The sequence below is a fragment of the Nesoenas mayeri genome (genome assembly GCF_963082525.1).
Source record: "Nesoenas mayeri genome assembly, chromosome: 6".
Classification (NCBI taxonomy): Eukaryota; Metazoa; Chordata; class Aves; order Columbiformes; family Columbidae; genus Nesoenas; species Nesoenas mayeri.
In genome coordinates, this window is record NC_137545.1 from 13,485,093 (window position 1) to 13,511,689 (window position 26,597).

The following is a 26,597-nucleotide window of genomic DNA, read 5'->3' on the forward strand; positions in this document are numbered from 1 at the left end:
TGGATTTGCAGAATCAATGAATTCACTGGTGCCACCTTAAAACAGCTTTTTTTACTAAGTGAATGTTACGCTGTACTGTCTAACATCCCAGGAACAGATTCACAGGTTTTTGGTTTTGTTTTTCTTAATTGTAATAGTAGATTGTAATTTGTCACTTGAGTGCCTGTACTACTTTGCATGCAAATAGGTCACTTTAGGAGTGTGAGGACAGCTTACAGCGATTTATCTTCCTCCGAGGAGTTACAAGGTTTACTAAATAGTTTGTAGAGGGATAGACTTGCAGGCAAAGATGGTAAATAAATAATGCAAGATCAGACAAATACGAGTGACAGAGATGGGAGCAGAATTGAGCATAAGTGTGAGCTGGTACTCACTGCCTCGCCCTGAGCTCCCTGCCCCTTCCCTTGTGGCAACGCAAAAGTGCGTCTGTCTGCAAGGCATCAAAACTGGGAAAGGGATCTAGACTTAAATTTGCTCAGTTCACCCTGCCTCCAAAGTTAAAATTAACCGTGAGGAACTCTCTAATCCATGTCACCGTGTAGCTGCCCAGGCGCTGGGCACGAGGCAGCCTGGCCTGGCAGGAGGGAGAAGCTAAAATTGCTTCCTTTGGGCTGAGCTTGAGATGTTTGTGCTCAGTTGGGTGGAAACTCTTCCTTACAGAGGAGCCTGAGGACATCTTTGTTACAGTGTAATTAAATGCAGTTAGTTTAATTATACAGTACACTTTAAAGCCTTAGGAAGTACTTGGGTAGTATTTTAGAGTGAAGCAAAAATATACGTGACATATTTAACAGTGAACGCAATTAATCCAAGATTTAGTAGAGTTTAAGAAAAAGCCTGCAAACACATTTTTGAAAAATACCTTGTGATGTAACTTTGCAGAGGATATTTCTATTTCTTTTGCATGTAATACAGTAATATACAGAGAATATGATTTGCTTGTCTTAAGGTCACAGTGTTTAACTGCTCTTCTGTTATCTGCTGCGGTTTGGTATTGATTGTGGATTCCTTTACTGCCATGGTGACTTCATACCATATATGTGACATAAGACCAGCACAGCCCTTTCCATTCCAGTTCTTGTTTCCCAGCTGTGTCGGCACTTCTTATTTCTCTCATTTGCTTCCCTTCCCCCTTGGTCTGTTTGAGGATACCTCACCTTTCTCCCCAAACAGTTGCATCTAGCTCAGGAGGTAATTTTGTCACCATGATTTATTTTCTTTCACTTGGGCTTCTAATGACCTAGTTTGGGGGTTTTGTTGTTTGTTTCTTCATTTGTCTTTTGAGAATAGAAATAAGCACCTCAACACTCCTGTTGGGTTTTTCTTGGTTATCTTCTTATTTCCTATTTAACTTTTTTGTTGAAATTATTAAGGGATTTTTTTACAGCCTCATGAAGCAGCTGTTTCTTAGGACTAGCTTTTTGCCATCCCAGGATCCTGAGACAAATCCTAACTATTCCAGCCACTGCACTTGCATGAATACTTTAGTTAATTGAACTCTGACTTGGGCCAACTAGGAATTCAAATTCCCCCCTTTACCCACAAACTGTATTTTATGACTTTCAGAAGCACAAAAGTGCAAAAGCTGTCAATCCCAGAGGAGCTCTTGGCAAGAAGACTTGGTTAAAGCATAAGTAACCAGAGCGATTTACTGTGTGCTGGTGATGATGGGAAAAAAAAGAGAAATAAGAAGGGGTTGTCAGAAAAATGGATGTTCACAAGATGACCTAACATGCCTTTTTTCATAGAACATAATCACTAATGGAATATATAAAATGTAAACAATTTATTATGGCATACATTTATAGAGTTATTTGAATTTCTTTTTAATGGTAACCCACTTTATTTGCTTGCATGTAGAACAGGATATTTCAATCTCCTTTCTAATTCCATATGTTCGTTTTGTCTGTGTAGGAAACAGTTTAAGCTGCTTGTAAATTACGTGGGGAGATAATTTATGTTTTAAAAGAGGGAAATTATGTACTTTACAGATAATGTACTGGAGACTGTGTCTATTCTTACCAGTTACAATAGCTAAAGTAGACTGGAAGTTCTGAGATTTTGAGTTATGTTATGCTTTATAATCTTTGCCCTGAAAATCCTCAAATTTGGTGATTCTCTACTCATGACAGGTAATGTCTAGCATCTTCTGCAGGGTGAGGTATTACCTTTCTTTCATTGTTGAGATAATTGGCACAAAAATCTGTGTGAAACGATTGCACTTGAGTGATGTTCTTAGGCCAGTTCACTGGCATCTGCTTTTTCTTGTATCATTTGTGATACTTCAGTACTCTTCATTGCCCGGGGAACAGGGGATCACGTATTCCGCCTGTGCAAAGCTGACATATAGCATCATCCAAGATTTAGATCCAGCAGTTATCCAAATAACTTGAGTAAAAGCACTTATTTTCCCAAAGAAGATTTGTTTTGTTTTTACAGTTCTTCTGTGTTACATGTGGCAAGCTACTTCACAACTTCAGTGGGAAATAAACACAGTTAATGGTAGGATACTAGTGGAAGTTGCATACAAAAATACTGCAATGTGTTGTCTCTGTTGCTTAAAGTTACTGGGTATTAAGATTACTTGTTGACAGGTACTGCTGTGTCATTCAGTTATTTAATGTAGGTTAGGTTTGTTGATACCAGTGATGAGTTTAGCATAATAAAGTTAAGCTAATCACAGTGTCAGGTACTGAGAGGCATAGCTTTTGTGTTACAAGATACACCTATTTGTAAATAACAGTAAGAGTGACCTAATTTTACTTTTCTGACACAGCTTTATTTACAAAATAGCTTGAACAAAGGACATCTAAACTACTTAGTTGTTGTTTTGGGCAGTGACTTGACATCTAGCTGGTAATTGCTGGATAGTGTTTCATTAGATTCCAGTTGTTGGCAAATGGTATTTGTGGAAGCCTGTGGGAGGAACTGTGGTGTAAGAATTTGGATTCTTGCTGATGGAGTGACTGGAATTCTTTACAAATCTGTAATCTGCATTAACTGATATAGTTCGGTAGTTACTCCAGCTCTGGGTGTTATAGTGCAGAACAGAAAACTAACTCAGCCTGGGAATAGCCAGTGAACATTGATTGTACCGATCTGGGCAAGTTCTGTAGTTATAGAAATAAGCTGATGTGAAACTGGAGGGGTATAATCAGATATCTTCTGAAAGCAACTGAGAGGCTTGCAACATGAGGCAGAGCAGCTGTCAAAAATGTTCTTGTGCAAATGTGGTTATCTTTATTTTTGGACTAACCAGCATTTTGTCTTCACAGCAGCTATACTTCTGAATGGAAGTGGCTTGCAGACAGAGCTAGAATTGGCAGCCGTTGGACATGGCTTCAGGCCCAGATTTCAGAACTAGAATACAAAATCCAACAACTAACTGACCTTCACAGGCAGATACGTGCCACCAAGGTATTGTCTGTAAGCTCATAAATGGGCTTTTCAAATAATCTTTTGACGGTGTTTCTTGTAATATTTCTTTTGTTCCTTCTTGTTGATGTTGCTATTTTGCCCTTGAGTTCTTGTATCTGTGCAGACCTGCATGCAAAGGTTCATGAGAAAGACATCAGGAACTAAAAAAATGTTGTACCCTCGAGACACCAGTACAGGACTGGGAGTTGGGAACTCTTACCTTCCTATCTGTGGTAGTTTGTCACTTGGTTAGTGACTTACAGGGGCCCAACACAAGGTACTGCATTTATCACACTATTTTTTACCTTTGCAGAAGAGGCAAGATTTGGTTTTCAGGTGGGGTGATTGGTTATTAATTTTCGTGTTGTGGGGTTTTGGGGTGGGCTTTTCTGTTATTTACAGCACATCTGCCTTCTGAGGAATAGCTAGTTAATGTTTGTACAGCACTTTGAACAGGTCAAGGATTAATTATTACTAAAATTCCAATGTGTGTAACTCATGTACTAGTTTTTGTAAATCGAACTGGCTAGACAGTGGGGAAAGTCACATTCCTAAAACATTAATAATCTATCTATCAATTTAATGGGTTTCCCTCATGTGCAAGAAGCCAAATCCTGTGATAATTCTGGTAGTGTGATAGTGAGGGGTTTTAGAGAAGGGCTCCTTGACCCTCCATTGATGAACCTCGTGTAGGTTCTCTGATCTATGCCAGGGTCAGATAAGCACAGAGGGAGAGGAGCCAGAAGGTGTTTTAAACTTTATGTGGCTGATTGTGAGACTTAGAGGGAGTTTTGAGAGGGAAATCACTCCAGAGTGCATTTCCCTCTGATCACATAAAGAAAATTTACTCCCTCTTTTCTTTTCACCATCCAAGCCTTTCTTTTCATATCCAACTTTGTCTCTTCTGCTCACAACTTTTCCTCAGTCAGGTTTTTCTTTAAAAAAAATTGCAGAGCCTTTGTTTGAGGGTCTGCTCTACCTCTGTGCCCATAGAAGTGAAAGGAGATTTTCAGTGTTGTCCTACATACCAGGTACATGTACACTGTTGTACCCAAAAGCTATCAGTCTGTAGAGTGGCCCAGGTCTCATGAGCTACAGAAGACAGAAAAATTAGGAGCAGAGAACTGAGAGGAAAAAAACATCCTTTTAGTCATGCATTTTCTTCACATTAGGTGGCATGTTGGCTTGGAGCCTGGTCATCTTCCTGGTGGAGATCTTTAATGACATTCCTTTTTGCAAATTTCATGCCCCTTTTACCAGCTGTGGTGTTCACTCTGCCATTGTGTCCCATAGCCAAGGTAGACACATATTTTCTTCAGCTGTGATTTTTTATATACATGTTCGTAGTACACCAATGCTGCAGCTACAGCAGGACACATGGGCTGATAGAAGAGCTCTTTGTTTTCATTTAGTGGCTGAGAAGTAGTTACACAATATCATTAGAATTTGTATGCTGTGTTTAACTGTTTCAGAGTGTTTTTCATGTGTTTTGAGCAGAAAAAAATGTGATTCATAGCCAGTGAACAACGATTTCAAGAAAAACACCACTCCACTACCACAACAATGCAATAGGAAGGGATATAGATGGTTGACTTGTGGGCGGTTTCCTGGCCAATTTTGTTAATCTGAAAGGACTCTGGGTTCTCTCTGAACTGGACCTACAAACGTCTTCCCACCAAAACGAACAAGCAAATAAAAACCCCTCAGTTGTTACGGGTGGAAGTAAGACAAAAAATAAGTTTTCCTATAAGATAATTTGATAAATCTTTGATGTCTTCTCCATCTCTATGCCTACACAAATAGCAGCTCTGGATCTCTGAGAGTCCTTCCATTAAAAAAAAAAAATTATATCTGCAAAACAATTCAATTTAAGGAAGGTGGAGGGGGGAGTTCATTGCCAAAACCTACTGGTTGCAACCTATTTAACTTATAATTCCTCTATAGTCAGTATTAGTCTTCCACTTCCTCATTTTTCCTATTTTCTTCTGTGCTTATGCCAGCTCTTCCTTTCCAAACAGTCTTTCAATTTTCTCCTTTTCTACTTTCCTCCTTCTGTGCTTGGTCAGCAATTTTCTGCAACTTAAATAAATAAAACACCAGTGGAAGTGGGGGCTGGGAGGGGCAGTGTCCCCTCTTTTCACCACTTTTTCTGTGTCTCTTCCTATTCCTCCAACTTCAGAATTTCTGTTTTAGGCTTTTGTGAGCTGTTCTTCTCTCTCTCTCTCTTTGTGGTCGTGACCTATGATTCTTTTACTAAAAAGATCTAAAGATTCTGAAAGAGTCTAATGCTATTGAGCTAGCTTGTTCTCCTGTTGTGGCACCTAAGAATTAAGTCTGTACTTGAATTTCCTTGAATGTACTGCCTACTTTGTAACTGCTGTTGGTCTGCAGATTGTGGTGTCCTACTCTCTAGATGCCTTTCCATCTGCTTGTAAATGGAAAAGCACAGATGATGAGCTGCTACCTGATGGCGAATGTGGAAAATCTAGTGTTGACTTGATGGAAATTTAGAACCTCTGTGCCCCTTTTGGGCACTAAAGCAAGCTTTCAAGCACCTTTGTTTTTAAATAATATCTTCGTTCTCAGCTTTGAATTTATAAGTCAAACAGGAGAATAAGTTAGGAACACAATGAGAACAGGACAATTTCATGTGTTCTCCTCCTCTTTGAAGTCTCTTAGAGACTTGCTTGCGTGTTTTAGGGCAAGTTGCTGCTGAGCAAGGGTCAAGGTCTGAGTAAAACTACAGGATCCTTAATTTTCCGCAGCCACAAACTAGGTGAAGTCTGTCTAGCTACAAGAAATAGTATAGGGGTTCATTTTGTTCACATAATGACAATGTTCCCTTGCTTTTTAGGGAAATATTCTCACTAGAAATAAAAAATTGAGGCAATGTGATTGAATGGTCCCATTCTTTCCATGTCTCCTTGATATTTTGGTAACAGTCAGTGCTTAAATGCAAGTAAATTATTTTCCCTTTCTCTTTGGAAGAAGCCTGCAGGGGTTTGATAGCCTTTTCTGAATATTTGGTTTGGTCAAGATAATAACAAATTAAGGGACTATTTGAGGGGCCAGTTTTGACTGTTACGAAGTTATTTTTGCTTATTATTTTGTTTAACATTTTAAGTCATTAAAACAAACCAAGTGAGATATTACCTAGGATTGTCTTTGACAGTTTTATTTTTCTAATCTGTCATGTGGAAAACACAATGGGGGTATTATTTTCCTAGTTCTGTTTATGAAACACTGTTAGTGACATTTCTCTTCTTAGGTGACATTCTGGACAGTAGACCACGCCTGATACAACATTTGTGCAGATTGTCTGGAAAAGCAAGGAGATTGCTAGAATATTTAGGATAGTTAGCTCTGTAATGATGGAACTCTAAAAATGCTCACCTTAAATCAATTATTAAATTGTAAATGGCTATTTTTAATTCTGTCCATCTCTGCTACTTAAAAAATAACAACCTTGATGTTTTGCTTAGAACTTGGATAGGGGTAAGAAAAATAAACCACTTTAAACTGCCTCTGCAAAATTAACTGGCTGCAAAGCCTATAACCAACTTCAGATAAAAGGTGATTGTTTTTTACAGAAAAACCTCTTCTTAAATTAGCAGGCAAACGTTCGTATAGTTGCTCTAATAAGTATGAATTTCTGATTTGAATTTTGGCACAGATGTTTCAGTGTTGGTATAGCACTAGAGTGATCGCTGTTAGAAGGAGTAGCACAAATGGTGCAGCTTTTCATTAACGAAAATACCTACTATTTCTATATTTTAGCTGTTAAGTGTATTTTAAATGTAGTCTGAGTGCTCCAAAGAGTTGCTGGGAGGATTTAAGGGGGATGTGCCAGGTTCAACTGCCCCTTAAAAATGATTTAGGAGGGTTTATCCATTGTCAACCAACTGTGTTCAATTGCTGTTGTCTAGGGGATGGTGATCTTAGAAGAATTCCCATTTCCAAAAGACATTTTGAAGAAGCAAATACAATTGACAGACCAAGAAGCTTTATTAAACGCCACAGGGAATTCGCAAGCTGCCATTGAGAGACAGGATTCTTTGCCGGAGCATGACTTTGAAATGTCACCCAGCAGCCCTACCCTGCTTTTACGAAACATAGAAAAACAGGTAAAGTAAAATAAGAATTCAACGGTCAGTGGAACCAAATAACTTACTTCAGCAATAGGGCAGGTTCCATGGTGGTGACTTCCAAAAAGGAAGACATTTTGCAGTCCCGAGCGTGGACACTGATGATTGAAGGACTTAAATAACTACATTGTACACCAGGTTTACAAATTAACCTTTTATTTCTGACACGTCTGCATTACCGCTGTGTTTCCTTCAAAGCGGCCACGTAACCACCTCTAATAGCTATCGGCAAACCTGCCTCTCCTTTATGGTTAGGCTCAATGGAGAGTTGCCACAGATGGTTTCAGGAAATAACTCATGTGAGATGAAAGAGTACAGCTGAACATGGAGGTATGTCGTGCTTCAAAATAAAAAAAGCCCCAACAGAATATGATTGCTGGTCTGCCTTTTCAGAGGACTCCAGTTCGGAGTTGAGGAATTCCAGGTACTCAATAGGCACAGCGTAGGCGTAGCTTTGAGCGCAGTTTTGTTTCGTGGTGTTCAAAACGGTCATTTCCAAGGTTAATTCCAGGAAATACGATACAGACTTCAGCAGAGTTTTCTTTTGCTAGGGAGTACATAAAGAATGTGGTAGAATCGCATTGCTGAAAGACATACAGGAAATTTGTTTTCAAGATAAATCTATGCAGCTAGTGCAAAGCAAACTTGACAAGGGCAGGATGGTGCATTGAGATGTTGCTCCACTGCTTGACATAAATTCTTCATCACATGCACTTTTTAAAATGGGGTAAAAGTAGCTTTAGGTATCTAATGCCTGTTTCTGAATCTCTGTGCCAATTTTTCTTATTTGATAGTCATACTTTCCTGTTCTTAAAATGCTTCCCCTGCTTGATAGATCTTATCCACAACAGACAGGGATGAGGAAGCAATGAAACAGGAAATTTATATGCACGGTGCTGTCAGTTGTACAAGGTAAACCAAAGAGCATTTTTAGACTGTGGGGAGATGTCCTCTCTTTAAGTGATTACTCACAGAATTAAACATACTTTTCAGTAAGACATTTGACAATTATAGTAATGGAGTGTGTTTTCTGGTCCCTAAGTAGCTACAAACAGAAGTCCAAGACTTGGTTGATCTGAAAATGACTTGGAAATGAAGGTGTCCTTGATTTAAGGCATCTCACAGATTACATCAGATTTCTTCCCTTTACAGCACCAAAAGCTTTGAGGTTTGATTTGCTTTTTGACCATCAGCTCTGTAAATCAACATTAACTCTGAAAGTTTGAGTGTCATCTTGTTCAGTGCCAGGAGCAGCGATGCTGTAGGCTGACGTACGTCCACAGATATTCCCACAGAATTCTTTAGTCTTATGTTGAACTATTTGTTTGTTAAAGAGAAATAAATTTAGAAAGAATACAAAGTGACAGCCTGGCAATTTTTATTAATAATTTTCCAAGTCTTTTTTACAGCTATGCAACATTTTTTAAAACATATATGTTTTTCCCTGTGTTTTGGAAGTCTGCTGTTGTGTTGGTGCTTTCATGTTTAGTAGAGACTTTGCTCCTTACAGATTGAATTCTGTTGAGATTTTGAAATCAATCTGCTAAATATTTTACTGGCATCTCGTTTGCTTTGTCCAGACCTTTTGTAGTTGACTTGTTTTTTCTGTGCTTTAATATCCATCCCTAAATATTTTATTCTGACATGAAATTTTTACCCGACTGCATCACTTAAACATGAGCAGAAAAGGTGTGAGTTGTAATAAAATGGAAAATAATTTTTTCTGCCTCTTTCTGCAAAAATGGTAGTGCTTCAAAATGTAAACAAAATTGACTGGGTAACCTTTAGCGATTCTTGTTTTAACCAGTCTTAGTTCTGAATGAAAATCCTACAAAATAATGTAGAAGTTTTTAAAAAAATGAAGTATGCTGTTTCACATACATTTAATTTCTGTTTAGTGTGCAGCACACAGTTTCCTCTAAGAAAGCTACATTTATTGTTAGAATAGCCTTTAAGGTTTGACATTTAAAACAAAAAAATCATTGTGAAATGTTATCTGGAGTCAGTCCACAATTCATTGCTTCATAAGGAGTAATTCTTAGCCTTAACAAATCAGCTGCGTTTGGTTTGGGGCAGTTCTGGAAGTCTGGGTTTTGCTGGGTGGGGTCTTCTTGTTGCTATTTTTGAGGCTACCAGAAGTTTTTAGCCATTCTGTCTGTAGTTACAATAATCCTCCTGTAGCTACACTTCTATAAAGACACCTTTGTCAAACTACAGTGTGCAATGAAGAGGATTCTTTAAACAGGAAAAATACTTTGAGTGAACAAAATGTACAATGAGTAGACAGCAAACTTGTTTTTTTTCCCCTGTTGAATGGCCAGTTAGCTCTGGGCTGCAGCTGTTGTAACATCAGCTGTAAAGTGTTCTGCTTTCTTTGGCCTTTTTGAAAACATCCGGTTAAAAAACCAAGATCACTAATGTGTTTTGTGTACTGCTTATTCAAATGTGTAAACGGTGTCCTCGGTTGGTTGTTCAGGGTTGTGTTCATTTTTTGTTGGGTTTTTTTGATAGGTTGTTGTGGGGGTTTTTTTTTGTTTTGTTTGTTCGTTGGTTTTGTATAGTGGAACATAATCATTGTGAAAGAAAAAAACATGCCACTCTTGATTATTCATGAGAAGAAAATAGATTTGATTGTTCCATGATGCATACAACTGGAATCCTAAGCAGGAAACAGGAACTTCGAGCTGTTGAGTCTGGATAAAACTCTCACTACCTTTTATATTTGTAATTTTTTTCCAGAGTGCGCAACTGAGTGAAATCATCAGCAGCCTAATTGCTCCACTGCCTCCAGCTTCTTCATCTCTTTCATCCAAGACCTGGAGGCACAAACAGCTGCTCAATGGCATCTCCTTCAGGTAGGTGACAATATATAGCATTGTGGTTTTTTTAAACAACTTTTGATAAAGATACGTAGATGTAACTGATAATCATTACACTAGTAAATCAGGAAAAGTGAGCTGCTTTCTGCAAGCTTCAAGAGAAGTCAGGTCTTGCTTGTAAGGTTGAAAGTAGTAGAGCTTTGTTCTTAAAGGCATCAAAAAATTATGCAGTGACTGACATTTAAGTACAGGGAAGATGAATATATCTGCGAATTAGTGAAAGGGTACAAGTAGATAGCACACTACTGCTGATTATTTCAGACGTGAAGGATTTTGTCATCATGATTGCAACTTGTGTTTCTGGAAAAGTGATGAACTAGAATTTACTAGATTAATAGAATACATAAGCAGCATCACCTGTGCCTCAGCATGGGTCAGTGTTAGTTTTTTGTTGTAGCTTCATTAATTTTAAGCACGTCAGTCTTCAATACAAGGCTAAATTTATCTTTGCGAGCTACTTTTTCAGGAATTTGGAGATAATATTTTTTCCAATTTGGTCATTTGTTCTGGATGGATACCTTCCAGGATGACTGTAGCAGCTCAAAATTAATATAGTAGAAAAATGTTTCTTGGTACTACTCTTTATTTCTTAGTAATTCCATCTTTTCTTCGAAGATTTTAAAATACAGTACAGGCTTTAATCAGTATTAGTCTTAAAACAGCATTAAGGTAATTGACTACAACCCTGTCTCATAAAAGACCTAGCTATGTAGAATATTTCCCCTGATACACTGCTAGCGTGATTTTTGAAGATGAAGTGTTTACTGTTATTCATAGGTCTTAATTAAGATCAGACGGATGAAGCAAATACTCCCCTCTAGAGCTGGGGGGGTTTACGGCCGCGTCTGCAGCAGAGCGTAATTCCCTGGCTCCGAGAAGAGCCGGCTGCCCAGCAGCTCTGCCGCAGGGGCTGTAGCCTCCCACAAAGAGATTATACCAAGCAGCTCGGACGGGCAGCTCCTTTAGCTGCCGTCTGTTCCCAACCAATGGCGTGACTGTGCCCTAAACGTCAGGATGGAGGGGTCCTGTGACGCAGCGCTCAGGATCCTGACGTATCAGTGGTTTACAAATAATCTAGGTGAAAATCAGAAGATTCCTCTGAGTTTTTGAACAAAAATAGGCCTGAAATAGGAGTTGCTAATAGAGATGAGTACATGAAAGAAGAGAGTAATTTAAAGTGTTAGGAGGCTGTCTTGAATCCGTGCCTTTTTCACGAAATAGATGAGGAAGGGCTTCTGCTTTTAAAAATGTTTTTACGAGTGTATAGGATTGAGCCACTTCTGATTTATCAGACACTGTCCAAAATCAGTCTTCTTTTCATTTTATAAGCAACCTAGTTGCTTGCACATGGAGCATTCTCTGTAAGGCTGGTTGTTTTCTACTCATGACCTATAAACCTCCAAAGAAGAATGGGAAGACTTGGAAGATTCTCTCAGTGCTGTAGCTATAAATTAGAGCTGGTGAGTTAGGTGTTGGAAGGGAATCCAAGAGACTTAAGAGCTTTCTAGATGTCATCTTAAAAATCAGTTAAAATAGTTAATTTTAATTTTTAGCTTTTTATGAAGTGTTTTGAAATCTGCAAATACATATTGTTCATCCAGACAGTGATTGAGAACGATGTAGAGTGGTCGTCATGAGAATCCTGAAAGGAAATTCACTGCCTCCTACATCTTGGGTTTTCGAATGTGTTTCAGTTTTTTGTGGTATTTTGTTGTTTTAATAGTTTTGTATGCAATTAATTGAGACAGTTGCATACTACAGTTGTCTTCATTTCTTGGCTGCTTCTCCTCTAGCTCTTTCTAGAGTTCAGACTGTATTAAATACTTGAGAAAGTAGAAATCAAAATCAAATGGTGGTTTTTGGTTTTGTAGAGGAAAAAAAAGAGATGATAGCAATTTTTACTGAAGTGAACTCTTGAAATCAGTTGTAGGCTCTTGATGTGAAAGGTCCATGTTTAAAGTAGGTTTAAGCATGAGATGCTTTGAGATTGGTAGCCATGGGGCTGCAGTATGGTTGGTTATTTTGGCTATTCCTGTGTAGAGTTCCTGCTTGATTAAACGTGGATAACCTTAAGTTGCCATTTGTCAAGGTTTAATTTCATTAATGACTTGTTTTTCTGTGTAGCTTTGCTTTTCTGAATTGAATCTAGATGCCAAGATTAGCCAGGTGCATTGGATGAAGGTAAATGTTCATAGAAGCATTTACCTAATCTAGTGATAACCGCTCTTGTACCAGGACAGAGGAATGAAACAGCTCGTTACTTCAGTACAAATCGTGCCTGTCTGGCTTGCTGGGCACATGTCTTTGCTCTTCAGCTTGGCTGCAGAGCAAGAAAGGCCAACCTGTGAGCTTTGAAAGGAGTGTTTCAGCAAATTCATTGATTTTACATCTGGTGATGGTTCCTCTCCACTCTTCTGTAGAGTCACATTTTGAAAAACGCGCAAACATCAAAACAAACGGGTAACTCTGACCTTGACTGGGAAGCCTGTTTATGCAAGTGACAGGAATACCATAGTACTGTGTAGTGGAACTCCAACACGCAGAGCCGAGGTCTCTGCTTCATCTGAAAACAGAGCTGTGTGTTACCGCAAGGCACAGGAGAGTACCTGGAGCAGCTGGCAGAGGCTGAAAAGAGATTATCAGAGACGTCGGCAGACCTCAGAACAAGGGCAGGAATTGCAGAAGCTGAGAAGCCAGACCGAAGAGCTCTTTGTTCTAATTTACTTGTCCAGGTTGTCTTGTGTATTAATAAGAGGGAGGTCTGTGGAAGTCTAGTAGTTGGGCTTGGTACCATCTGACTTCAAGGCAGATAATTACAGAGAAAATATTTTTGAGAATTCAGAGAAAGTATTGAAGAAATGTTTTGCATGGATTTTAAACACTGTATTTCTTTCTCAGCCCTTAAAAATGGGGTTAGTATTAATCTCATGCTTCAGTATTTGGGGCTTTTTCTGGGTGCTCGCTAGTATGTTCTTTTAAATACTTTGTACCATCCCTCTCTTAATTAGCACATTACTTTCATTGAGTCTGTGTTGCTTATTGGGCTTGTTCTGACGTGTCAGAAGGACAGCTCCAGTTTAAACCCATAAACCTTATTACCACACCAGCACAGCATGGGATGGTGTTTAATCACACCTTCGTAACAAGCCCTTCTATTTAATAAAAGTGTACTGTTAGAAGAATAGTGCTGATCAAAAAAGATTGATAAATGGCCTTGTAATAAATTAATTTTCTTATTTTATTGTGTGTTATAACTTTACTAATAAGACTGTGACTTGCCAGATGAAGTTCATAAGATAATCATTTGTGCAGATACATGACCTGTTATGAACCAAGACCAAAATATCTTGTGTACTTGCACTTCTCAGGCAGCTCGGTTGCAGTCAAGGTCTTTAATATTGTAAAAATCAGTGCATACTTCGGTGCTTTTTGCAGGAAGCCTCCAACTTTGCAGGTAGATGTTGCTACAGCAACAAAATAAATTCAGGATACCTATAAAAGTGAAGAGCATCCTTCCCATTGAGTCATTCCCACCCAAATGGGAGGGTGTTTTGAATTCTTACCTTGTAGGGTTCCCTCTTCTGATGGGCAGACAGGCTGTAGATAGGTGAGAGTGATCCAGACTGGAACTGAGCTTGCATTCTCCCAAGTCATCTGAATCTAACCAACTTCTAGGTCTTGTAGACAGATAAACAGGCTAGGCTTTCCCTCCTCCCCAAGCTTGGGCTTAGGCTCTATTGGCATTTCCCTGGAAGTGAAGTTTAATGGCTCTGTGTTGGTTAAACTAAGTGTACAGAGTTCCTAATTTTGATACAGATGCTTCACAGTGAGTTGCATCGCCTGCACTGAATTGACACTGGTTTGTAAAGCTTTATTTAAGTTTTCAGTTCTTGGGTGAAACTAGAAAATCTCAAAAGTATTAGGGCAGGACTCTGTCTCCTTATATGTTAACATGACTGCTGTGTTGAGTGGAATATAAGTTTGTATGGAAATATTAATTGTAAATTAAAACTCATAGGTGTTAGAAGTGTTAGAAAGAGAATTCTTGAATTTGGAATAACCAAATACCTCTATATGCTTAAGGGCTTAACTTTATTTTGATATTTGTTTCTGTGAGCAGAAAGGTAAACAAGAATATAAACTTCTTTCTAACATAGAATTAATCAACGGGTAAACAAAGCGCATACGTGGTTTCCTGAAACAGTATGCTGAAATATTTTAGTGTTTGTAAAATGGTTGTGGAATTAGATAACTAATGCTAATCAGTGTATGAAATCTTGGCCTGTGCACGTGGAGAATAATTAACTTTTTGTATTTCCTCCCCCCATTAATCATGAAATTGCAGAGCTTCAGACAACAGAGAGGTATCTTCTTCGAGCAGCTGGTTGCTTGATCATCAGCACATCAAGAAAAGAAGAAGAGACAGGACAAGGCTAAGATCTCTCTCCGTGGCTAATGTGAGCACATCTGCCCGAACAAGGCCGCTTCTGAGCTTCCAGAAGAGGAAACTCTACAAAATGCACGGAGCCTGTTTCGGGAATCAGCAGGTAGGCCCTCGCCTCTTTCTTCAGGAGACAAAACCAAAGAGCCCAGCTGCGAGAGTCTGCATGTGTCTTGTCTGGTATGTCAGAAGAATAGTGCATGCTGTGCTGGTTATTTGTTATGTTCAGGGAGCATATAGTGTATGTGGCAGGAGTACTCGCTGTGTCAGCAGGAGCTCAGAGTTAATGAGTTGAACATAAAAATTAAAGATCACTCAGAATCTTGCTTATCAAATCAGTTTATTGTATGGCTATCTTTAAAGCCTTTGTACAAAGAGACAACTCAAGGGCTTCCTTGGGAGGCTGAACTGCTGAGGAAACATGCTATAGTGTAAATCAGCTGCCTGCTTGTTTTCAGAATATTTGTTTTAGCTACAAGAAAGTTTACACAGCTGGTGACACATTATTTTAAAGGAAATTAAAATGCAATATCTTAATCTTGTTTCCGTTTTTGCTGTTCCTGATTAGTTTTATTGCCTTTTTCATGAAAGTTTATGAATGCTTTGAAACTCTTAAAATTTTCTGCATTACAAAGAAATTAATATTTTAAAATGGGAAAAAACACACACGTTGTGCAGGACAAGGCATATCTGTTCATGTTTGATATTAATAGTATATTGTTGATAAAAATATATGATGAGTTTAGCTATGGTGCTTAAAGCAACAGTCTTAATTTGGGAGCAGAGATGGTGTAAATTCATTATTTACAGCAGTGTTAATTCCAGGTGTTTCCAGTTTCTTGATTTTACTTTGCCTTTTGAAAGCATGTTGAGTTGTGAGAAATCTCCCTCTCTCCTCAGCTAACTGTCCAGGGTTTACTAAGTGTACCAGTGATCTGGGGAGAAATTTCCCCTGCAAGTATGTTCCGTGTCTGTGTGCTGATTCAGCATCCTCTGCAAAATTGCACAAGTATCCTAGTTTTAGCAAGATATTTTATTAAAAAGCTGTCTGGCTTCATATGAGCTTGACTTCCCAGCAGTGGGACTTACAGATTTGGCAGCCTGCCTAGAAGGTTGATGGTGGGGGATTGGAGATGGAAGATTAGAGTTTGGGAGCTTTGGGCACTTAGGCTTTTCATCTTGTATTCACCAAGGAGACTCTTCCTGACTTGGGCTTCCTTGTTTCCCATTCAATCCAATCCATGTCCTGATAAAGAGGCTGGAGGACTCATTTCCCCAACTGTTGCCTCCAGTGCCACAAGTGCTTCTGGCAGCTGTGGAGATTGCTCCTCAGCAAGAGATTCCAGGACTTTCCCTTCCACTCCAGATGCAGCTTCTAAATAACAGGCTCTTCTGGGAGCCTGTGTCTTCCAGGCTCAAGTATCTCCTATTTCTAAGGTTGCTATGTCTCTGTCTTTTGAAAATTGGGCCAGAGTTAGTGCAGTTCAGAGAGTAACAGTAGGAGCTTGTGAACAGAAAGTTCATTTCTCCAGCCCAGCAGCAGGAGTACAAAGCAGAGTTGATGTTTTTATCTTCAACCAGGCACAGAGGTGAGCTGCTTTGCATGCTCAACAGCTTACCTTGAGCTGTAGACTAAAAAGATAAATCTGTAGTTTATCTTTGATTGTAGGCTGTTATCAAAAAGTGCATTTTTAAGTTACTAGTTGAGGCTTCAAATACTGTAGATGGTGCAACTGTGTGTCTGCTCCGTGCTCTTGACATTTTTAGTGCTGGGTTACCATATACAAGCTGAGCTCCAGTGTCTCTGTACCGAAAGTGCAGAGCTGTCCCAAAGACTGTGTGGTGTAAACCCCTGTGGAGAATGCTGTTTATGTTTACCTCAGCTCTTGGCTCAAAACCCCATGTTCAGATTCTGCCTTTTATTGTCCTCTCCATGGGGAAGTTAACCAAGAGGCTATGTCAAGAGCTGTGTCATGTGCTGCAGATAATTCTGCTTGTGGTCCTGGAGAAAATGAGGGGTGGTGGCAGCAATCAAGCTGTCAGCTTCAGGCTTCGTGGAAGTGCCAAACTCAATTAAAGTTTTCAAAATTAAGGTAAAGCAGTGAACAAAGCCTCTTACAGTGTTAGTTAAAAACAGTGTATCAGGGATCCTGCTGGGGAAGTAAGTGATAAAATTGGACTGGACGTTTCCAGCACATTCTGACAATCAAACCTAAATGGGTATCAAGTCTTTGAGTTAAGAGCCATCATCAATGTATTGTTTCATTCAAGAAACCTTATCCTGACAGGCCCTGTCACTTTCTTAGGCCTAAGATGGCTACACTTGGTTAACCAGCTGTTGATGAGATTGCTCAGCTTGTAATGGAAGAACACAGGCTATCAGCCCAGGCTGACTGCTGCATTAGGCAGATGTCTAAGGGTAAGGATGCAAAATGGGGAAGGGCCTCAGGGGCTGATACTTAATTTTCTTTGAAAATGCATTTATACTCCCAATAGTAATCCAGTAAATTTCCTCTGGCCTTTCATAGAAAACGGAGTCACTTCTTAGCAGCATGGAAGACAGTTGGATTTTTAATGTAATATTAGTGTGCCATCTCGAGCAAGTGCTTCTCCCATATTTCTTCAGATTTTACATATTTATATAGCCCCCGGCACCATGGTCTGTGAGGGCCCTGTTTCTTTAAGGTCACTGGCCTGAGAGCAAGCTGGAGCTAGGGAAGACTTGCTGCCACCTCCCTGCAGCAGATGTGGAGTTAATAGAAATCAGCTTGCCAAAGTCTGAGGAGAAGATTAAATCTTCTGGACATTGCAGCTCCTGCGCCAGCTCCGCACGGTGCCAGGTTCAAACAGCCGGTGAGCAAGCACCTGGCAGTGCTGCTGGGCAGTGCTGCTCTGCAAGTCTGAGCAGACCATGACTAAAGAATTCTGCCCAGAGAATCACAGCAAAACGTAAACTTCTCATGTGTAGGAGATTAAGAAATGCTGGGATAACTTTGAGGAATCTGTTTTTTTGGGGGATCACTGGTTACACCCTTGGTGCAAGGGATTGCACTCAGAGTTTTGTCCTTCACATCTCCTCAGATGCTTTTGAGAAGCTCATCCTTCCCCTTTACCCCCCCAACATCCCTGTTAGGAAAAGCAAAGTATGAAACTGTGAACTGCTATCCCATCTGTCAGTTCATAAGGTCACTGGGAAGACAGCCACATTTTTTCTCTTATCAACTCTCATGCCACATACATTTACGATGCTGTCAAAAGTTTGAGTATCTAGTGACCTAGTAGCCTCCCAGTGCCTGTTGAGAGTTGCCCTGTTTTGCATTCTGCTTTGCTGTTTTTCTTCTCTGAAGAGAACTCCACCTTCCCCTGCTCCGGTATTTAAATAATTCTTACGCAGAGTAGTATCTAAAAGAAAACACAGAACTCTATGAAACTCTAGAAGACCTGCCAGCTCTACAAGGTAGTTACACTGCGGTGGGGAGAAATCAAACAGGACGCTGGGTGTTTGGTTTGTCTGTCACTGTCCAGTATCCTCAGGAACTTGAAACATCCTGTGGGGCCAAATCTGCTTGTCCCCTAATTCAGGATGACTAAGTACCACAGATGATCTGTGAGTCATCTTTTGGCCCTGAAATCTGTTTTGTATCTTTCTCCTTTCATTATCTAAATAGCTTGGTAAGAGCTCAGGCTGTTTCTTGCTTGTGAGTCAGTGCACAGGCCACTCAGAATAATCCACATGGACAATAAACCCCAGGATTGCAGTCTGTGCTTCGGATATGATTGCAGTGGTGTATTTCTTCAGTGTGATTTTTGAATGGATATTAAAACTCGTATGCAGGACAGCACAAAGAAGTAAACTGCAGGCGTGGTCTGGTAGAAAGGGGTTGGGAGTCTGAGGGTGCTCCATTCCAAATGCTGGATCCTGCCGCTCCTTTGCGTTGTTACAGCTGGCAAGTCAAACGACCTCTGGGTCGTTGTCTCCTGTAAAATGCACATGGTGTAGTTTTAACACTGAGAAAGAAGGCAAAGAGTATCAAAACATTAAAACCACCAGGAAGGTCTGTAAGTAGCAGATCTGTCTCAGGACTTTCAGACAAGAACTCCAATTAAATAATTTTCTGGTCGTTGTTGCATTTGTAAGTGCTTCCCCTGCACCCGGATTCTCCAAAACCTAATGCCTGAGTGCATCTACAGAGGTTTTTCCTGTAGTGAGGACCTAGATTATCTCAGTCTCGGGCTATTTTTTGTGTAAACTTGAAGGAACAGAATTATGGGTGCGATATCAAAAAGTTCTGTTAAGTTCGTTTAAAAGCAGACAAGTGTTGTTACGAGTCACATAATCTCAGAGGTGTCTTTGCTTAGTTAACTTCCAGGATTTTATCTGTGTGTCTTGTTGAAGGTTTTTTTAAGTAACAAGGAATTTGTTTTACCAGTACCTTTTGTTACTTTTGCATTTAACGTCCTAAATGATGACATCAATTTCAATCTTTTTTTGTCAAGTCATGCTTCGCCAAGAGATGTCCTTCAGACTAGATAGTATTTTAATCTGTTAAAACTTTATACAGCTATAAATAAAGTTCAGGGGCAATGAAGCAGTGAGATCTCAGTACTGTCAATTTCAGTCCTATCCATTTCTTTGCAGGGCTGTGGAGCATAGCAGGGTTTTTTAATCGGAAAATTCTCATTCTATTTGTATCTCCACCTGCTGGAGGAAGAGATGGTTGTATTGACTGAGGCAAATGGAGAAAATTTGTATTCAAATTTGCAAAGGTGCCAACAAGTCCGGAAGCTGGGAACTGAGGTGCAAAAGCTTATGTTTTAGATACCACAAGCAAGCCATTGGTATCATGTTGCCAGTTCTTGCAGTTGCGTATTGCCACATTTTTTCTCTTCAGTCTCAAACAGGGGTTAAGTGAGAGCATAAGAATATCTGCTTTCGTTTAGTGGTCTTTTTGGTTTTGTTTTTTTTTTAAAAAAGCAGCTGCTTCTCCAGAAGGCTCCGAAACAGACAGGAAAAACGTATTTAAATTCTAGGGTTTCAGTTTCTCATTTTAATCTAGTTCTTATACCAGTTTGGTGATTTTTGAATCCTGCTGCTTTCCCAGCGTGTCCTTCGGGCCAGTGGTACTTTTTGTAGATGCCACTTGCTAAATACATATGGAGCTTTCACCAAATCTTGTCAATTTTCAGTTTTTAGCGAAGGAAGTGTGTACATACATGTAGGTATGTATATATAATTTTGTAATTTGTATTATACCCAAGAGGCAGAGCCTTTACCGTACTTGCTAAATGTCTGCTATCTGCAAGTGGTCTGTAGCTAGCAGGAAAGGAAAAAAAGGGACAAGGAGATGGGGTGTGTGCAGACAAGGTGCTTCATCATGATATTGCATATAGTGTGGAAGTTGTACCCTGTTTTCTGCCTGGTGATATGTTTGTCTGGGGACAAATATCTTAGCACCTGCTTGCTAGAATACAATCCTTTTTCCTCTACCATATTATCCCATGTTGTGGTGTATTTGTGGTTAAGGAGATACAGGTGAATTAATAGTTGCTGTTATAAATTACTGCTTTCTCTAGCTCTCTCAGTCCATAAATTTAAAGAAACAACACTGTCTACAGCAGCAACTATCAAGAATATTATTCAGTAGCCAGCTAGAGGTTTGCGTTTTGCACAGCGAAGGACTTATTCCCCCACAGTTGCACTGAAAGGAGTGTACTGGTTGTCGTCCTCTCTGTGGGTATGGCAGGCTTGTGCTCTGGGGAGGAGAATCCCTTGGGTATGGTTGACCCAGCTTGTAAGTGAAAATAATAGTTGATAAAATTACTATTTTAACACTGGAAGTTAAAAAAGAAAGCCTTCTAATAGTTACAAATAAGGAAAACCTGGATGGGGAAAGTAAAGTAGTATTCCTATGCATTCAGCTATTCTGAGTGTGTGACAACACTGTTGTCTACTGGGGAGAAAGGAAGGGAGAGCACTTTCAGCTTCGCATTGTGGTGACACTGCCAGTGGAACTGAATCCTTTCTTTGTGAGGTTTATGGCAAACCAGTCAGCACCTGAATTCTTCTTTTCCAGAATGAAAAACCTGAAGTGTGCTTTCTGCAGTCCAGTGCACCTTTAGCTAGCTTAGTATGACATTTCTGTAGTGTTCTCCTGATGAGATCTTAAATTCTACATGGCATTTTTAAAAAGATATCCCTGTGGGTTAGCATGCCTTTACTTCTTTTGGTTTAACTGGTTAAAGATTAAGCACTAACCTTGATTTTTCAATTGATTTGCTAGTTGAACAAAAGGTCTTTGTTTCAGGATGTTGAGGACAGCATGCATTTCCCACAGAGCAGGTGAAAGTCCATCTCCCATTGGCTTATAACAGGATTAAAGAAACCAAACTCCATGTAAACTTATGAGAGGTGGGTGGTCTCTGAGAAAAGTAGAAGCTACTGCTACCTTTATGACACTGATGAAAAACCTGCAGGAGAAGGGAGGCCATGGAAAGGCAGGCTGCCGTTTCATGCAGACACTAGGGCACAGAAGCAAGCAGGTAATGTGCTGCTCTCTTGGTTTGTGCTGTCCGTAGCGCTTCTGGAAGATTAAAAGTTAGCAGTGTGTTTGATGCTCAAAGAGGAGGCATCAGCCACCCACGCAGACGTTCTTTTGGATCCCACAGTTAATTCTCTGCAATGCAGTTGGCTACTCATTTACTGAAGAACAGCTTTTAGTATTGAGAGAGATATCTCGTCTTTGATGTTGCTGGAAAGTTCTGAGTGCATGTGTCTATAGGGAGAATAAATGCTTTCTCATTGCCTTTTTTGGGCTTTTAAAGAGTAATCAGAGGCAAACATGACAGGTATTCAGCAGAGTGTATTTGAGCTACCTTAATTAACTTGCTGGATTCATACACATTGGTGTAATTGAACTGTGACTCTCTGTACTGTTGAACTTAGGCATGTTTCCAAAAATGGTAGGAGTTTTAGTGATCAGTAGCTGAAACCATGAAGAGAGTATTCACTTCAGAACTTTTAACTGGGAGCACAAAACATTTTTCTTTTCAATTCTGGCACACTTCATAGCCTCAGACTTTTTCTCTGCAGAAGGGCGGTGCTGTTCAGCCTTCTGACCCCTCCAGAACAGAGGCAGGAGCCAGTCGTGCTTTGTCTAATGCCTCAGCTTATCACAAGTGCGAGAATTGTTTTGAATATCACAATAAATTTCTCACTAGGCTTTCTGCGACCCAGTAAAACAGTACTAAGGAAAAAAGAATCCAAGAGATTAAAATTCATAATTCTCCAGACAGCTAGATTCTGTTGGTGACACCATTTCTAATGAAGTTTGAAACAGAACTGCTGTTTTAGTTGAAGATTTAAAGCTTGCACACTTCTGATTTCCTCTTAAATACAGCATATTTTCTTTTCCTTAGTAGAATCAGTTTAATGTAATGTTATTCGTCCTATCTCCTTAAGCTCAGGAAGCATGAGGTTTTGTATTTCAGTCATAAAGAAGAATGTTTCAGGAGATATACAAGGTATAGTATATCAGGGGAAAAATTGATAAGAGTTTAGTAATCTCTATTGCTTTCTGAAGGGCTGGCATTGTAGTCAGGCTTTGCTGTAGAGGCTGCTTTTCTACAAGCTGGACACCGCGGTTTTCGTGAAACCACTTGTCATTACTGCAGCTGAATGGATATATTTGTGGGGTGTTTTTCACTTGAGCTTTGGTGGATTTTTTGCTGTTGTTGTCTTACCAAATCAATAATTATCTGCTGTAAAAGCCTGTTGAGTTGTAGACTGTGTTCTATACTGAATTGGAAGGGGAGAGAGCTTAGTTTTCCAATAAACAGCTCTTCAGTTTTGTTCCAGTAAGGTTGAAGCACTTTCTTTGAGCAACACGCTTTCATTCCAGAATGAAGCGCTTCAGAAATTTTTTCATCAAGAGTTGATTAAATCGACATTCCTGACAAACATCATGATTTCACTAATTCAGCATTTTCCAGTGGAAAACTACTCCATCAGAAATTTAAACCAGATCCAGTAGCTAGGAACACAGCCACTGCCAGATTTTTTAGGTTTTTTCTGGTAACTTCAGAGGCATTTAAACAAAAATACTCTTGCTTGTATATAAATCTTTATTCTCTTTTGAATTATGAACTGACTTAATGAAATATTTAATTATGGCATAAGATTTTGTAACTCCCACCACTGGCAAGATGAGGAAAAGAATTTTGCATTTACTAATGTTGGCAATTGGATTTTAATACTGTTTCAAAATAGATTGAGACTGTGGAGTTTATGTGGCCATGTATGCATGGTTTTGGGCAAGCTGAGCTTTAAGCTGTAATCTAAATGTGTTTGGGACTAAAGTGAATTAAAGCAAGAAAAAACAACATAGGACTAAGGGACTGGATGTCAGTATGTGTTGGTGTTTTATATATATTTTCTAGGTAAGTTTACTGATTAGTGTTTGGGGATTTCTTTTTAAAGAATGAGGCAATTATTTATTGTAATGTAGATTATGTATTGCAGAGGGTGCAATAGCAGCTTAAATAGTACAGAATCAGGAAACCAGTTCATTTCTAAAAGACGAGTATCAAGGGGAAACATGCTGTTGTGCATTTTTGGAAAGCAAGCCCTTATTGCATCAAAGGTAGAACAACTACTGAAAAGCTCTTTAAGCTTTAGTTTAATGGTCCATATAATGGGAAACATTAAATTTGCTTTAGCATTTATTCCTCCAGTGTTTCCAAACACAGGTCCCAGTTCTGCCAACACTGCATGGATGTTTAAAGTTTAACAGATGAAGAGTCCCATATGCCTGTCACAGGAAAATAACAGAGCATTGATTTGAAGGAGTCGTGGGCTAGAAAGGAATTCTTTCCAAATTAAGTTGGAAGTACTTGTGCATACACCTGTCGATGGAGATAAAGGTGGATTTTGGACTGTTGATGATTTCCCGTGGGAAAAAAAATTAGAGACAACATCACACCACATCAGGGTCTCCTCAAGCAGCTCTCCTCTTTCTAGTATTTCCTCTTACTACCTATTAATCCTCAGTGCGTCTCCCTCCATGTTTATTGCTATCTATCTTCTTCTGTTTGTGTTGTTTATCTGATACTTAAATTATAATAAGGTAAGGACTTCCCATCTTGCTTCATGTAAGTACATGGTATACTCAAAATGTTTAATTTTGTGTCTTGCATCAAAATACACGAGCTCAAACTGTCTAGAGATATTGATACTAAGAATCTTAGTAAGACTAAGGGTATAAACGGAGGAGACCCCTGTAATTTAGTCTGGTGTTAGTTTTGTCTGTGCATCTATATCATGCCTGTTGTGCTGGATTGGAATTTTAAGGGGCGTTTATTTGTCATAGGATATATCAGAATAATGATTGGAAACAGTTACATTTTCTCTGGAAACTTGGACAACTGTTTCCTCGCCCTAATTGAAGGGGTTTTTGTGTTCTTTGTGTTGTGCACTATAGTCCATGACAAGTGAAGATAAGTTGTATTTGGACTACGTGAAGTTCGTAAGAATATTTTTCTCATTCCCATATTGAAGAGTGTCACTCTTTGCCTTCTGGTCTAATACGAAGGAAGCGAGGAAAGGAGACGTTAAACTTTGTTTCTGTGTATCCTTGCAGACTTTGCCATCTAGAGATGCCTCCTTCCCGTATAAAACTCGGTTACCATGTATGATGCCAGCCTCCACATTGAACAGTAGTGAGTACAGCATGGAATCTCAAATACTAGATTATGTGCAAGAGCTGGACTCTTCCTTCCATCCAGTCTTATCATTCCCCTCAGGTAAGTAACTCAAAGGCTGTGCCTCTAACAGGTTGTGCTTGTGAGAGCTGCAGAGTTTATGGAGTAACTTCTATTTTGAGGGATTTTTAGAACTTAGTTCTCTTACAGAAAACCTCACAGTGGCAAAATACATGAGTTCAGACTAAATGAAAATCTTAACCTCATCCTGACGTTTGAAAAAGACACTGTCTAGTTTTCCTGTACCAGTAATGTGATTACAACCAAGAAACACTGGTCAGGGAAAAGGTGTTTTCTGCATGTTTTATAGTGTGTCTGCTTGTCCTTTAGATGGTGCTTTTGCCAAAACACTACAATACCTTGGTTATGTTCTTTTCATGAGGAACTTTCAGTGCAGGCCCTTTGGACTAGGGCCAAAAAACTTTATTTATGTTTCTCATTGTTTTTGTGATAGTCAGCCTTTCTCGTGATCTTTGAAGTTTATGGTTTCTGTCATCTGATTCTTTCATCTTTTTGAACAATAATACAGATGATGTTGTTTGTGACTCTTATTAGCCCTGAAACTAGTGCAGGTGCAACTTGACAGCATTTGGGGCTTCAAAATAGCGTATTTAATGCACTTAGCAACACAAGGGATTCATACTTTTAGATTTATTTTTAATTTTAGGAAAAACCTGTTTCCAGGTAGTTGCTGACCCATACAGGAATTCTGCCGTTCTGAGGGGATCTTTGCCACAAAACAATCCTGAATGTGAGGCTGGGACTTCCATTGAACTGAGTCTTTAATCAAGCCTAGAATGACAGTGTAGATGCTTCAGCCTGGTATTAGGAAGTCAGGAATCAAAGTAAGTCTTGGGTTTGGACAACTTGTCATAGGCTGGAAGAGAAGACCCAAGTGTGGACATGGAATCCTGAGGAGGTCTGAGCTCTTGCAGGTTTATAAGGGTTTACATCTCATGCGTGGGGTAAACAGGAGATGATTTTGAGGAGTAGACAGGGGAAATGGAACACTCATTCCAAGAGTGCAGCAGCAAACTTTGCAGTCAACAGGACTGTGTGGAGAGGAGAGAAAAACCTGTCTTAAATCTTCGTTCTTGACACACACTCTCCATCACTTACCCTGTCACCCTGACAGCCCAGCTGGGCAGGAGCCAGGGGGTTAGAAGCCTGTTCAAGGATGGTCATATAAGGCTGTGCCCCTTGTGTGCATTCCTACCTGACTCTTAAGGGAGACTAGGAAGTTTCACAAGAATATTGACATCTTATTTTCTCAAAAAAAAAGAGGTCAGTCATCATGAAAAAAACTGAAAGGCTTTGGATTGCATTGTGGCTACTGTTGGTCACTTTGCCAGCTTCATTCTGATAAGAAGAACATCTTTCTTTTGAGGCATACTTGTTCTCTTTTCAAGGAGCTTTAGCCTTGCTAATAATAGTTGAGATGGGAAAAAAAAGTGCTAGACCTACTATCTCCTGCTCAGATACAGCCTTTGGTTTTGAGGGAGGCTAAAGTCATGGTCTGCTCTGTGCTGTGTGTATTTTGCTGTCTCTGCCTCCTCGTGAACGCTGCTAGTCTGTCATTTTCTTCCGTATGAAATAATTATTATGAATAAATGCATGCTAGAAATTTTCCAACTTGGTCAGGTAGCCTGATTCAGTTTCATGTTTTCTTTGCAGTTTTCTTAGTTATCCCTTTCCAGAGGGATAACTTCTCTTAAAATACTGCTTGTGGTATGCCTGTATCTTTTATCAGTCTCTTCTGAATTACAAATGTTTGTCAGCAGAGTAAAAGAAAAGGGTTTTGTTTTAATTTCCTCTGTGTGTTAAAAAATATTACTGGTATTTGATTAATTTTAAAACTCTGGGAGTTTGATTTTTTTCGATGTGCCAGGAGGGGAATTCAAGTTCAAGATTCAGATACTCTCTCTTGTACCTTGTTTTTTACTTTTAAAGTAGTTACTG

At 39.5% G+C, this 26,597-nt stretch overlaps 1 protein-coding gene across 7 annotated transcripts in view; it reads left to right on the plus strand.

Annotated features, from left to right (window-relative positions):
* KANSL1L (KAT8 regulatory NSL complex subunit 1 like) overlaps positions 1-26,597 on the plus strand; it is a 66,462-nt gene that overhangs the window by 19,983 nt on the left and 19,882 nt on the right. For 5 of the 7 annotated variants that reach the window (XM_080346570.1, XM_080346573.1, XM_080346569.1 and 2 more), the window contains exons 3-7: positions 3,276-3,417; positions 7,344-7,541; positions 10,302-10,417; positions 14,787-14,988; positions 24,518-24,680. In XM_080346570.1, coding sequence (XP_080202696.1) covers positions 3,276-3,417; positions 7,344-7,541; positions 10,302-10,417; positions 14,787-14,988; positions 24,518-24,680 — 821 coding nt within the window. The remainder of the gene's footprint in view (positions 1-3,275; positions 3,418-7,343; positions 7,542-10,301; positions 10,418-14,786; positions 14,989-24,517; positions 24,681-26,597) is intronic. The other 2 variants (XM_080346574.1, XM_080346575.1) reach the window with 2 other exon arrangements.